Consider the following 13135-nt stretch of genomic DNA (forward strand, 5'->3'; position numbering starts at 1 on the left):
TAAAACGTCTGTATTTTTTATAATATAGTGTTAAAAAAATGTCTGTATTAATCATGACCACGGAAGTAAATGGGGGGAAGGTTTTTTGTAGGGGGGAAGAAATTTGGCGTGACACAGCCCCGTAGTGCGATTTCAGCAATACAACCACTTCTGGTGTGCATACGTGGGAAAAGTCAGCCCTGCGTTATGTCTCACAGGTCGTCAACGCGGCAAAGCGTCTCTTAGTGAACGATACCTACATTGTTCAAACAATAATCACTGTTTTTATTGATTAAATTACGTATTGGATGCAAAATAATATACTCTATGATTAAAAAAGGATAATGTGTATATCACTTCAAGCCTGAAATGCGAAACTGAGAGAAGTCACGTGACCGGCTTGAGGAGGTTGCAAACATGGCGGCTGCTCTAACAAGAGTCTCGTCCTTCAGTAGAAATGTTAAAGTGTTTGTGTCTCCTCTGAAGCTCTCTGCTGTGCCTCTGCAGAAGTACACAGTGGAGGTATCCAGCACCGGGGAGGCCATCACACACACCGGGCAGGTGCGTTTACTCGTCCTTGTATGGACGGTTAGCTTAGCCCTGTTGCTAGCTTAGCTCTAGCTAATTTGTTTGTGTGCTTAGTCAGCAAATTGCTTCCAAAAGACACATTTGCCTGTAAAATACAAACCCCGTTTCCATATGAGTTGGGAAATTGTGTTAAATGTAAATATAAACGGAATACAATGATTTGCAAATAATTTTCAACCCATATTCAGTTGAATATGCTACAAAGACAACATATTTGATGTTCAAACCGATAAACATTTTTTTTTTGCAAATAATCATTAACTTTAGAATTTGATACCAGCAACACGTGACAAAGAAGTTGGGAAAGGTGGCAATAAATACTGATAAAGTTGAGGAATGCTCATCAAACACTTATTTGGAACATCCCACAGGTGTGCAGGCTAATTGGGAACAGGTGGGTGCCATGATTGGGTATAAAAGCAGCTTCCATGAAATGCTAAGTAATTCACAAACAAGAATGGGGCGAAGGTCACCACTTTGTAAGTAAATTGTCGAACCGTTTCAGAACAACATTTCTCAACGAGCTATTGCAAGGAATTTAGGGATTTTACCATCCACGCTCCGTAAAATCATCAAAACGTTCAAAGAATCTGGAGAAATCACTGCACGTAAGCGATGATATTACGGACTTTTGATCCCTTAATATCTGCATCAAAAACCGACATCAATTTAGTAACGTGTCATCAGAGAGTAAAAATGCATTTCTTTCGATATGCATAATAACAAAAATGGTAATAATAAAAAAATGGATAGATGTTGATAGTCCAACTCATACTGACTGGTATACACAAGCTATGGAGATGATATCAGTAGAAAAAACTGCATTTAGTTTAGTTTGGAATATGGGATCCATTATCGAAATTTGTTTTAAGTATTAAATGAACCAAAATATGACTTATTATATCTTTGTGTAAAGTATTGGACACTGTGTGTCATCAAGCTTATGAGATGCGATGCATTATTTTTTTTAAAAAAATTTTGTATTAATGTTTTTAATGATAATATCAATAAGGGAGTTTTAATCACCGCTATTTTGAAATTGTTACTAATATTGATAGTATTCATTTTTGTTTCACTACTTTTAGATTGTACCGAGTCCTCAATTGCTTTGTTTACTGAAGTGAATTATATTCATACAGCGCTTTTTCTCTAGTGACTCAAAGCGCTTTACATAGTAAAACCCAATATCTAATTTTTACATTTTAAACCAGTGTGGGTGACACTGGGAGCAGGTGGGTAAAGTGTCTTGCCCAAGGACACAATGGCAGTGACTAGGATAGCGGAAGCGGGGATTGAACCTGCAACCCTCAAGTTGCTGGCACGGCCGCTCTACCAACCGAGCTATACCGCCCCATTGCTATTCTGAATGTTGCTGGGTCAAGTTTGGTTTTGGGATTTGATTGCATTATTGTGTATTGTTTTGTTGGATTGATTAATAAATTCATTAAAAAAATAAAAATAAAACGACATCAGTGTGTAAAGGATATCACCACACGGGCTCAGGAGCACTTCATAAAACCACTGTCAGTAACTACAGTCGGTCGCTACATCTGTAAGTGCAAGTTAAAACTCTACTATGCAAAGCCAAACCCATTTATCAACAATATCCTGAAACGCCGCCGGCTTGGCTGGGCCCGAGCTCACCTAAGATGGACTGATGCAAAGGGGAAAGGTGGTCTGACGAGTCCACATTTCAAATTTTATTCGGAAATAGAGGACGTGGTGTCCTCCGGAACAAAGAGGAAAATAACGATTCTGATTGTTATAGGCGCAAAGTTCCAAAGCCAGCATCTGTGATGGTATGGGGGTGCATTAGTGCCCAAGGCATGGGTAACTTACACATCTGTGAAGGCACCATTAATGCTGAAAGGTCCATACAGGTTTTGGAGCAACATATGTTGTCATCCAAGCAACGTTTTCATGGACGCCCCTGCTTATTTCAGAAAGGCAAATGTTACAACAGCGTGGCTAAGTAAAAAAAAGAGTGCAGGTACTTTCCTGGCCCGCCTGCAGTCCAGACCTGTCTCCCATGGAAAATGTGTGGCACATTATGAAGCGTAAAATACGTCAGCGGAGACCCCAGACTGTTGAACGACTGAAGCTCTACATAAAACAAGAATGGGAAAGAATTCCACTTTTAAAGCTTCAACAATTAGTTTCCTCAGTTCCCAAATATTTGAGTGTTGTTAAAAGAAAAGGTGATGTAACACAGTGTTGAACATGCCCTTTCCCAACTACTTTGGCACGTGTTGCAGCCATGAAATTGTAAGTTAATTATTATTTGAAAAAAAAAAATAAAGTTTATATCTTGTCTTTGTAGTGCATTCAATTGAATATGGGTTGGAAAGGATTGGCAAATCATTGTATTCCGTTTATATTTACATCCAACACAATTTCCCAACTCATATGGAAACGGGGTTTGTATTAACATACAATATATCTAAACTTCAATGAAAGTGTTGTCAAAAATGTATTTCTTTAATTTCAATTATTTTGTACACAGGTGTTCGATGGAAAAGATCCTAGAAGAGCGCGTTTCGTTGGAAGACAGAAGGAGGTAATTTTGTTCATCTTTGGTCTAATTTAATAATTTTACTAAGATTATATATAGTTTTTGAATCACATAAGTAGGGGATTTGGTCTTGGACGTCCTGTTTCTTCATTTACGGCACGCTTTTCCTCCTATCTTTGCGACAATTATTGACAACTTACGTTTGTCGCCTCTAGCAACACAAGGGCAACCATAGACATTATGTATATATATATATATATATATATATATATATATATATATATATATATATATATATATATATATATATATATATATATATAAATAAATACACATATATATATATACATATATATACATAAATACACATACACACATTTATTTATATATATATATATATATATATATATATATATATACACACACACACTTTTTTTAATTGTATAAAAAAAATAAAAATAAACATATATGTACTGTGTGTATATATATATATATATATATATATATATATATATAAAATTATTGACAACTTATGTTTGTCGCCTCTAGCAACACAATGGCAACCATAGACATCATATATATATAATATATACAGTATATATATGTTTATTTTTTATTTTTTTTTATTAAATTAAAAAAAAGTGTGGAATTTCATGACGCTGATGTCCTTTATAATATATTTTTCTGCACCAAAAGTTTTTACATTGACTGTTTACATACTGAATTTTTAAATACACACATTTTGCTCCCAAATTAGTGTTCTATGAAATTGTCGGTGTAGTTTGATGTAAAATAAAAAATAAAAAAGTCAGTTAAAAATAAAACACAAAAATTCAGTTGCATAAATCCAGTGTCTAATAAAAACACAAATTAGCTCCCTTAGATTATAGCCGATGTCCAGTTGCCATTTCCAGTTCAATATCAATATTAAAATTAAGACTAACACGTTTATACAATTAAACAATATTAAAATATAAACGTTTATGGTGTAAGTGTCAAAGGTTGTACGCACAACAATTGATACATACACTTGAAACTCTTCCATTTTATACCAGTAGCCTAGAAACTATGATGTCAGATGTTTGCTATCCAGCAGCCATTTTTTTCTAAGGCCTTGAAGATGAGAAGACTTTTCTGCGACAGATGTATAACCCCAAACGTGTCTTCAGGTGAACACAAACTTCGCCATTAAGTTGGTGGCGGAGGAGCCAGTGACTTACATCGAGGACCGTGTGGTGTCCTGTGACGGAGGCGGAGGAGCGCTGGGCCACCCTAAAGTCTACATTAATCTGGTAAGTGTCACAATACACACCTACTACAAATTAAAAAAGTCCCTCTTCTGTATCCAGTTGTCTTTTTTTAATGTGCTCCATGTGTGCCTGTAAGTACTTTCCATTCCGTGTGTTGTATGTACCGTATTTTCCGCACTATAAGGCGCACCTTCAATGAATGGCATATTTTACAACTTTGTTTGTATATAAGGCGCACTACATGATAAGGTGCATTGAGTAGATGCTACAGTAGAAGCTGGGGTTACGTTATGCATCCTTTAAATCATTAGTGTCAAACTCTGGCCCGCCGTGTAATTTAATTTGGCCCTTGAGGCAATATCAATTTAGCATTAGAGCTGGCCCGCCGGTGTTATACAGCGTCGGTGCCGCTGTAACACCGCATTCACCGCTATTACTCATACTTGCCAACCCTCCTAATTTTCCCGATAGACTCCCGAAGTTCAGTGCCCCTCCTTAAAATCTCCCGGGGCAACCATTCTCCCGAATTTCTACCGATTTCCACCTGGACAACTATATTGGGGGCGTGCATTTAAGGCACTGCCTTTAGCGTTCTCTACAACCTGTCGTCACCTCCGCTTTTCCTTCATACTAACAGCGTGTCACATAATATTTGTGGCTTTTACACACACACACACATACTTGGTCAACAGCCATACAGGTCACAATGAGGGTGGCCGTATAAACAACTTTAGCCCTGTTACAAATATGCGCCACACTGTGAACCCACAACAAACAAGAATGACAAACACATTTCGGGTGAACATCCGCACCGTAACACAACAGAACAAATACCCAGAAACCCTTGCAGCACTAACTCTTCTGGGAAACTTCCAGCAAACTGACCAATAATTAACGTTTTATTCATGCATTTTCTCTTGCTACTTCAAGGCTTGAATGTTTGGTTCATTCATTGTTATTTTATTTTCAAATGTATTATTAGCCATTGGAAAAAAATTGACATTTACCTCAGAAGATTGCAAATAGAAAAAAAGACATACAATTTTTATTTCAATTTTATTTGATATGCCATTGATATTCTTTTAATTACTATTATTATTATTATTTGAAACTGGATTTTGCATGGCACTAAATTTATATAAGCCTTGCTTGTTCAATATTTAATGCAAAACTTGTTTGGGTCCCTATTAAAAGGTTAATTTGTTCAACCTTCAACTTTGTTCCGTTTAAAATTTTGGCCCACTCTGTATTTGAGTTTGACACCCCTGCTTTAGATGGAGCTGCGCTAAAGGGAATGTCAACAAAACAGTCAGATAGGTCAGTCAAACTTTATTAATATATTACAAACCAGGGTTCTGACAACTCTGTTCACTCCCAAAATAAATAAACAGCTGTTTTATTATTTTCCCCGATTCAATAAACACATAAAAAACAGTCTGATACTGTTCAAACGTTAGTGCAATCACAATATAGTAACACTCGAAATAGTGCAAAGCAATAATATATCAATAACTCAACGTTGCTGAAACAATAATGTCACACAACACAACAAAAGACACAAAATAAACATGTAAAGCTCACTTTATTAAAGGCCTACTGAAATGAGATTGTCTTATTTAAACGGGGATAGCAGGTCCATTCTATGTGTCATACTTGATCATTTCGCGATATTGCCATATTTTTGCTGAAAGGATTTAGTAGAGAACATCCACGATAAAGTTTGCAACTGTCGGTGCTAAGAGAAAAGCCCTGCCTCTACCGGAAGTCGCAGACGATGACATCACATGTTGATGGCTCCTCACATATTTACGTTGATTTTAATGGGAGCCTGCAACAAACAGTGCTATTCGGACCGAGAAAACGACAATGTTCCCATTAATTTGAGCGAGGATGAAAGATTCATGTTTGAGGATATTTATAGCGACGGTCTAGAAAAAAAAAAAAAAAAGAGTTAAAAAAAACCACACCATTGCATTGGCAAGGATTCCGATGTTTTTAAACACATTTACTAGGTTAATTCTGGGAAATCCCTTATCTTTCTATTGTGTTGCTAGTGTTTTAGTGAGTTTAATAGTACCTGATGGTCGGAGGTGTTTGTCCACGGGTGTGTTGACGCGCAGTGTCTCTGAAGGAAGTCACGAAGCTGCAGCAGGACGGAAGCTCAGCTTTTATCCGGTAAGAAGCGACTTTTTAACCACAATTTTCTCACCAAAACCTGCTGGTTGACATTTGGTCTGGATTCATGTCTGCTTGACCACGCTGTGATCCATAGTAAATTTTCAGCTCCGGGATTTTTAAACAAGGAATCACCTTATGTTTGTGTGGCTAAAGCTTCCCAACTCCATCTTTCTACTTTGACTTCTCCAATATTAATTGAACAAATTGCAAAAGATTCAGCAACACAGATCTCCAAAATACTGTGTAATTATGCCGTTAAAGCAGACGACTTTTAGCTGTGTGTGTGTGCGTAACGCTCACACTTCCTAAAACCCTGCGACGTCACGCGTACACGTGATCATTACACGACGTTTCGAAGACAAAACTCCCGGGAAATTTAAAATTGTAATTTAGTAAACTAAAAAAGCCGTATTGGCATGTGTTGCAATGTTAATATTTCATCATTGATATATAAACTATCAGACTGCGTGGTCGCTAGTAGTGGCTTTCAGTAGGCCTTTAAGTTATTCCTCATCCACAAATCCCTCAAATTCTTTTTCTTCAGTATTCCAATCAAACAGTTGGGCGAATACGGCATCCTCCGTCTAGTTGAAGTCGTCATTAAAGGAGTCAGTGTCGCTGCTGTTAATGTTAAATTATCTCGCTGCTGCTCTATTCCCGTGTTCTACTGTGTGATTGACCGCCTTGAGTTTAAACTCTGCGTCGTAAGCGTGTTTCTTAATAGGAGCCATTTTGGGGTCTTTACATAAACACACAGAAACGGTACGTCACCCGCAGTCATATATCCCAGCATGCACCGCGCACTTCTTCTTCTACGGGGGAAAAGGAAGTTGGCGGCTGCTTACCGTAGTTGCGAGACCTCTTAATTCAGACATTGAAGGAGAAGAATTTGAGGGATTCGTGGATGAGGAATAACTTAATAAAGTGAGCTTTACATGTTTATTTTGTGTGTTGTGTTGTGTGACATTATCGTTTGAGCAAAGTTGAGTTATTGATATATTGTTGTTCCTTTGCACTATTTCGAGCGTCGTTAATGGAGTCAGTGTCGCTGCTGTTGTTCAGTGACAATTCCTGCTTTCCTGAAATCATGTCTCTCAATAGGAGCCATTTTGGGGTCTTTACATAAACACACAAATGAAAATGAAAAGGCACGACCTGGCGCAGTCATATATCCCAGCATGCACCGCGGCTGCTTACCGCAGTTGTGAGACCTGTTGTGGTTCAATATTGGTCCATATATAAGGCTCACCGGATTATAAGGCGCACTGTCAGCTTTTGAGAAAAGTTTAGGTTTTTAGGTGCGCCTTATAGTGCGGAAAATACGGTATGTGTATCGTGCAACTTAAGTTTTCCTACTCTACGCACTTCACAAATGTTTAAAAATTAAGACAAAAGTGTTAGAAAACAAGAGACGTGCACTTCCAGGTCAGTCTTGCGTGACTGACATTGTGTTGACATTGCAATATCTGCATACCATTACGTGATGTTGGCACAATAAATGAAATGTTTACCGCTGGCCCCAAAAGATGACCGGGAAGACATTTTATTTTAACAACTAATTGCAGAAGGTCATCTTTGTGTGAAGCTGGGTGAGTATTGATGCCAGAGATTCTGGTCCTATTTCTCTTTTCATTCACAACATCCACACATGTTCGTGTCCTTTATAAATATATAATATATGTAAATATACATATGTGCTGATAAAGTCTATGCAGAGTGATCAGTTATGAAGCTAATGTTTATAAAATAGACTGATTTGTCTATTTTAGGATGTACTATTTAAATGATTAGCTTTGTTGCAATTTTTTTCCATGTGGATATGCAAATGTGTCATGTTTATATGAATTATGTCGTCTTTCTAGGATAAAGATACTAAAGTGGGCACCTGTGGATACTGTGGATTACAGTTCAAGCAGAAACATCATCACTGAATCTTTTCCTCTCACTTTGTCGTGCTGTATAACTCGCCATATTGCTCAATAAATTAATATCCCATGTCCTCCAGGTTGGATTTTTTTTATTATTTCTAAGAAACATACAGTATTGTTCACAAAAGCAGATCATTAACAGTTGTATTGCCAAACTTGTGAAAGCAAACATTTTGTAGGTGCAGTTCTGAGGTTTGACCACCTGACGTCAGTATTATCCTGCAGTTTCCAGATTTGACCATCAGGTGTCACCATTATCTGCTAGATCAGGGGTCACCAAGCTTTTTGAAACCAATTGGGTACTGATTAATGCGAAGGGCTACCAGTTTGATACACACTTAAATAAATTGCCAGAAATAGCCAATTTGCTCAATTTACCTTTAATAAATAAATCTATATATATTTATAAAAAAATGGGAATTTTTGTCTGTCATTCCGTCGTACATTTTTTTTCCTTTTACGGAAGGTATTTTGTAGAGAATAAATGATGAAAAAAACACTTAATTGAACGGTTTAAAAGAGGAGAAAACAGGAAAAAAATGACAGTTGAATTTTGACACATAGTTTATCTTCAATTTCAACTCTTTAAAATTGAAAATTCAACCAAAAAAAAAGAAGAGAAAAACTTGCTAATTCGAATCTTTTTGAAAAAATTAAAAATAATATTTATGGAACCCATCAGTCCATCCATCCATCCATTTTTTACCGCTTATTCCCTTTTGGTGTCGCGGGGGGCGCTGGCACCTATATAAGCTACAATTGGGCGGAAGGCAGTGTACACCCTGGACAAGTCGCTATGTCATCACAATTTATGGAACATCATTAGTAATTTTTCCTGATTAAGATTGATTTTAGAATTTTGATTACATGTTTTAAATAGGTTAAAATCCAATCTGCACTTTGTTAGAATATATAACAAATTGGACCAAGCTATATTTCTAACAAAGACAAATCATTATTTCTTCTAGATTTTCCAGAACAACATTTTTGAAAGAAATTCACAATACTTTGATATAAGATTAAATTTTGATTCTACAGTTTTTCTAGATTTGCCAGAAGAATTTTTTGAATTTTAATCATAAGTTTGAAGAAATATTTCACAAATATTCTTCATAAAAAAAATAGAAGCTAAAATGAAGAATTAAATTACAATTTATTGATTATTCTTTGCAATAAAACAAATGAACTTGAACATTGATTTAAATTGTCAGGAAAGAAAAGGAAAGGAATTTAAAAGGTAAAAAGGTATATGTGTTTAAAAATCCTGAAATCATTTTTAAGATTGTATTTTTTCTCTAAAATTGTCTTTCTGAATCTTATAAGAAGCAAAATGAAAAAATAAATGAATTTATTTAAACAAGTGAAGACCAAGTCTTTAAAATATTTTCTTGGATTTTCAAATTCTATTTGAGTTGTGTCTCTTTTAGAATTAAAAATGTCGCGCAAAGCTAGACCAGCTTGCTAGTAAATAAATACAATTTTAAAAATAAAGGCAGCTCACTGGTAAGTGCTGCTATTTGAGCTATTTTTAGAACAGGCCAGTGGGGTCCCGCGTTGGTGACCCCTGTACTACAGTAAGAAGGGTGCGTGTATTATTACAATATTGTCCTTATGTGAAAAATGATTTTTTTTCTTTAATAGTTTACTAAAACTTGTGGCAGAACCACATTTAGAACTTTGAAAGACCTTTTCTGCACCTTCACCTCTTGGGAGTCTTGCTGGGTTCAAACTGAAGGACATGAGTGGGTGAGCCACCCTTATAAGACAGCAGCGCGGAACAATACATGTTTGAAGAAGATCGTATATATATATATATATATTTCATCAGGAGTATTCTCCACAGAGCCGTGCATGGCAAATTGGGCCGCACTTGCACTCCAGACAGCACGAGTCTGCCGTGTCCCCTGTGACGCCGCCGCTGGAGCCGCCTTTTCCACTCCATGGAGCTCAGGTCGGGAAGTGTAGTCAGGCTGATATAATTGGCCCTGGTGACTCCTGGAAGTGAAGCTTCTGCTTGTAGTCAACCTTCCTCTCCAGTCCACGCCTGCTGTGGATGAGCGAAAGAGAGCGTCGCTAAAAGCCAGCACTGGTTGGTAGTCAGAGGTGGCGCGTGGTTGTCTTGTTGGCGAGGCCATGGGCAACATCTTCAGATGAATTGAGCTGTTTTGTTTAGTTTTTTGCTTTTAAATGATTACATTTTCCTAAACGAAGCCCGCAGCATCGCCTGGCTGATAGATAGACATACATCTAGAACAGGCGTGTCCAAAGTGCGGCCCGCAACTGTCATCACTGCACCTATTTAAGCCTGTAGTTGCCAGGCAGTCAGCCTGGCGACATCACCCTCTTCACCTCCAACACACCATCCATGCCGTTGATGCATGCTCTTTCTCGGTCACAGTAAGTGTTTTCGTTTTTGTTGTCCATAATTTTGTTGTGGTCTTTGTTGAACTATTTGGAAAAACAGATTTAAAAATAACTATGTCAGGGCTAGGACGTTGGGGTGGTTTGTTTTCCCGTGGTGCAAAGCGATTGGACCGGACACGATGTGAAGGTAATGACATCTTTAATCTTAACTCAAAAATATTACAAAAACAAAGGGTATAAACAAAAGGCGCTAGGAGTGGAGGTTCAAAACTTGACTATGAAAACTAAAACTTGCACCAAGGTAAAATTACCGACAACAAAAACGAAAACACTTACTGTGACCGAGAAAGAGCATGCATCAACGGCATGGATAACCTGGGTGTGTAGGAGGTCAAGAGGGTGATGTCGACAGGCGGACTGCCTGGTAACTACAGGCTTAAATAGGTGCAGTGATGACAGGTGCGTGAGCCGTGAACACATAACAGGTGAAAACTGATGGGTTGGCATGGTGACAAAACAAACTAAAGTGCCCAATGAATCCAAAACAAAACAGAACGTAACCACAAAACATGACAATACAGCACTATGTCATCAGTTTCTGATATATTAAATTGTATAAAAGTGCAAAATATTGCTCATTTGTTGTGGTCTTTGTTGAACTATTTGGAAAAAAAGATATAAAAATAACTATGTCAGGGCTAGGACGTTGGTGTGGTTTGTTTTCCCGTGGTGCAAAGCGATTGGACCGGACACGACGTGAAGGTAATGACATCTTTAATCTTAACTCAAAAATATTACAAAAACAAAGGGTATAAACAAAAGGCGCTACGAGTGGAGGTTCAAAACTTGACTATGAAAACTAAAACTTGCACCAAGGCAAAATTATGGACAACAAAAATGAAAACACTTACTGTGACCGAGAAAGAGCATGCATCAACGGCATGGATAACCTGGGTGTGTAGGAGGTGAAGAGGGTGATGTCGCCAGGCGGACTGCCTGGCAACTACAGGCTTAAATAGGTGCAGTGATGACAGGTGCGTGAGCCATGAACACATAACAGGTGAAAACTGATGGGTTGGCATGGTGACAAAACAAACTAAAGTGCCCAATGAATCCAAAACAAAACAGAACATAACCACAAAACATGACAATACAGCACTATGTCATCAGTTTCTGATATATTAAATTGTATAAAAGTGCAAAATATTGCTCATTTATTGTGGTCTTTGTTGAACTATTTGGAAAAAAAGATATAAAAATAACTATGTCAGGGCTAGGACTTTGGTGTGGTTTGTTTTCCCGTGGTGCAAAGCGATTGGACCGGACATGACGTGAAGGTAATGACATCTTTAATCTTAACTCAAAAATATTACAAAAACAAAGGGTATAAACAAAAGGCGCTAGGAGTGGAGGTTCAAAACTTGACTATGAAAACTAAAATTTTCACCAAGGCAAAATTATGGACAACAAAAACGAAAACACTTACTGTGACCGAGAAAGAGCATGCATCAACGGCATGGATAACCTGGGTGTGTAGGAGGTGAAGAGGGTGATGTCGCCAGGCTGACTGCCTGGCAACTACAGGCTTAAATAGGTGCAGTGATGACAGGTGCGTGAGTCGTGAACACATGTCATCACTGCACCTATTTAAGCCTGTAGTTGCCAGGCAGTCAGCCTGGCGACATCACCCTCTTCACCTCCTACATACCCATGTTGTCCATGCCGTTGATGCCGCTAATACTCATACTTTTTAACCCCCCCGATTTTCCCGGAAGACTCCCAAATTTCAGTGCCCCTCCCAATAATCAACAGGGGGCAACCATTCTCCCCAAATTCTCCCGATTTCCACCCGGACAACAATATTGGGGGCGTGCCTTAAAAGCACTGCCTTAAGTGTCCTCTAAAACCTTTCGTCACATCCACTTTTCTTACATAGAAACTGTGTGCCCGCCCAGTCACATGATTTATGCGGCTTTAACACACACACACACACACACACACACACACACACACACACACACACACACACACACACACACACACACACACAAGCGAATGCAATGCAAGCTTGGTCACCAGCCATACAGGTCACACTGAGGGTGGCCATGTAGACAACTTCAACACTGTTACAAATATGTGTTAAGGTGTGGTTTGTTTTCCTGTGGTGCAAATTGACTGGACCGGACATGGAGCGAAGATACTGGCAACTTTTAATTACTCACTCAAAAAGTACCAAACAAAAGGCGCGCACAAGGCGGAGGCAAAAACAACTTAGGGCGTGAAACATGAACTAAAATAACTCACTAAACTGTGGACATAAAAACAAAATACTGTGG

At 38.0% G+C, this 13135-nt stretch overlaps 1 protein-coding gene across 1 annotated transcript; it reads left to right on the forward strand.

Annotated features, from left to right (window-relative positions):
• Positions 1-352: 352 nt before the first annotated feature.
• On the forward strand, positions 353-8505 carry ndufs6 (NADH:ubiquinone oxidoreductase subunit S6). The gene is made up of 4 exons (XM_061882542.1): positions 353-540; positions 3071-3124; positions 4249-4371; positions 8370-8505. Exons 1-4 carry the CDS (start codon positions 397-399, stop codon positions 8436-8438), a joined length of 390 nt encoding a protein of 129 aa, XP_061738526.1. The 5' UTR covers positions 353-396; the 3' UTR covers positions 8439-8505.
• The last annotated feature ends 4630 nt before the right edge of the window (positions 8506-13135 follow it).

Source organism: Nerophis ophidion, linkage group LG21 (assembly GCF_033978795.1).
Source record: "Nerophis ophidion isolate RoL-2023_Sa linkage group LG21, RoL_Noph_v1.0, whole genome shotgun sequence".
NCBI lineage: Eukaryota > Metazoa > Chordata > Actinopteri > Syngnathiformes > Syngnathidae > Nerophis > Nerophis ophidion.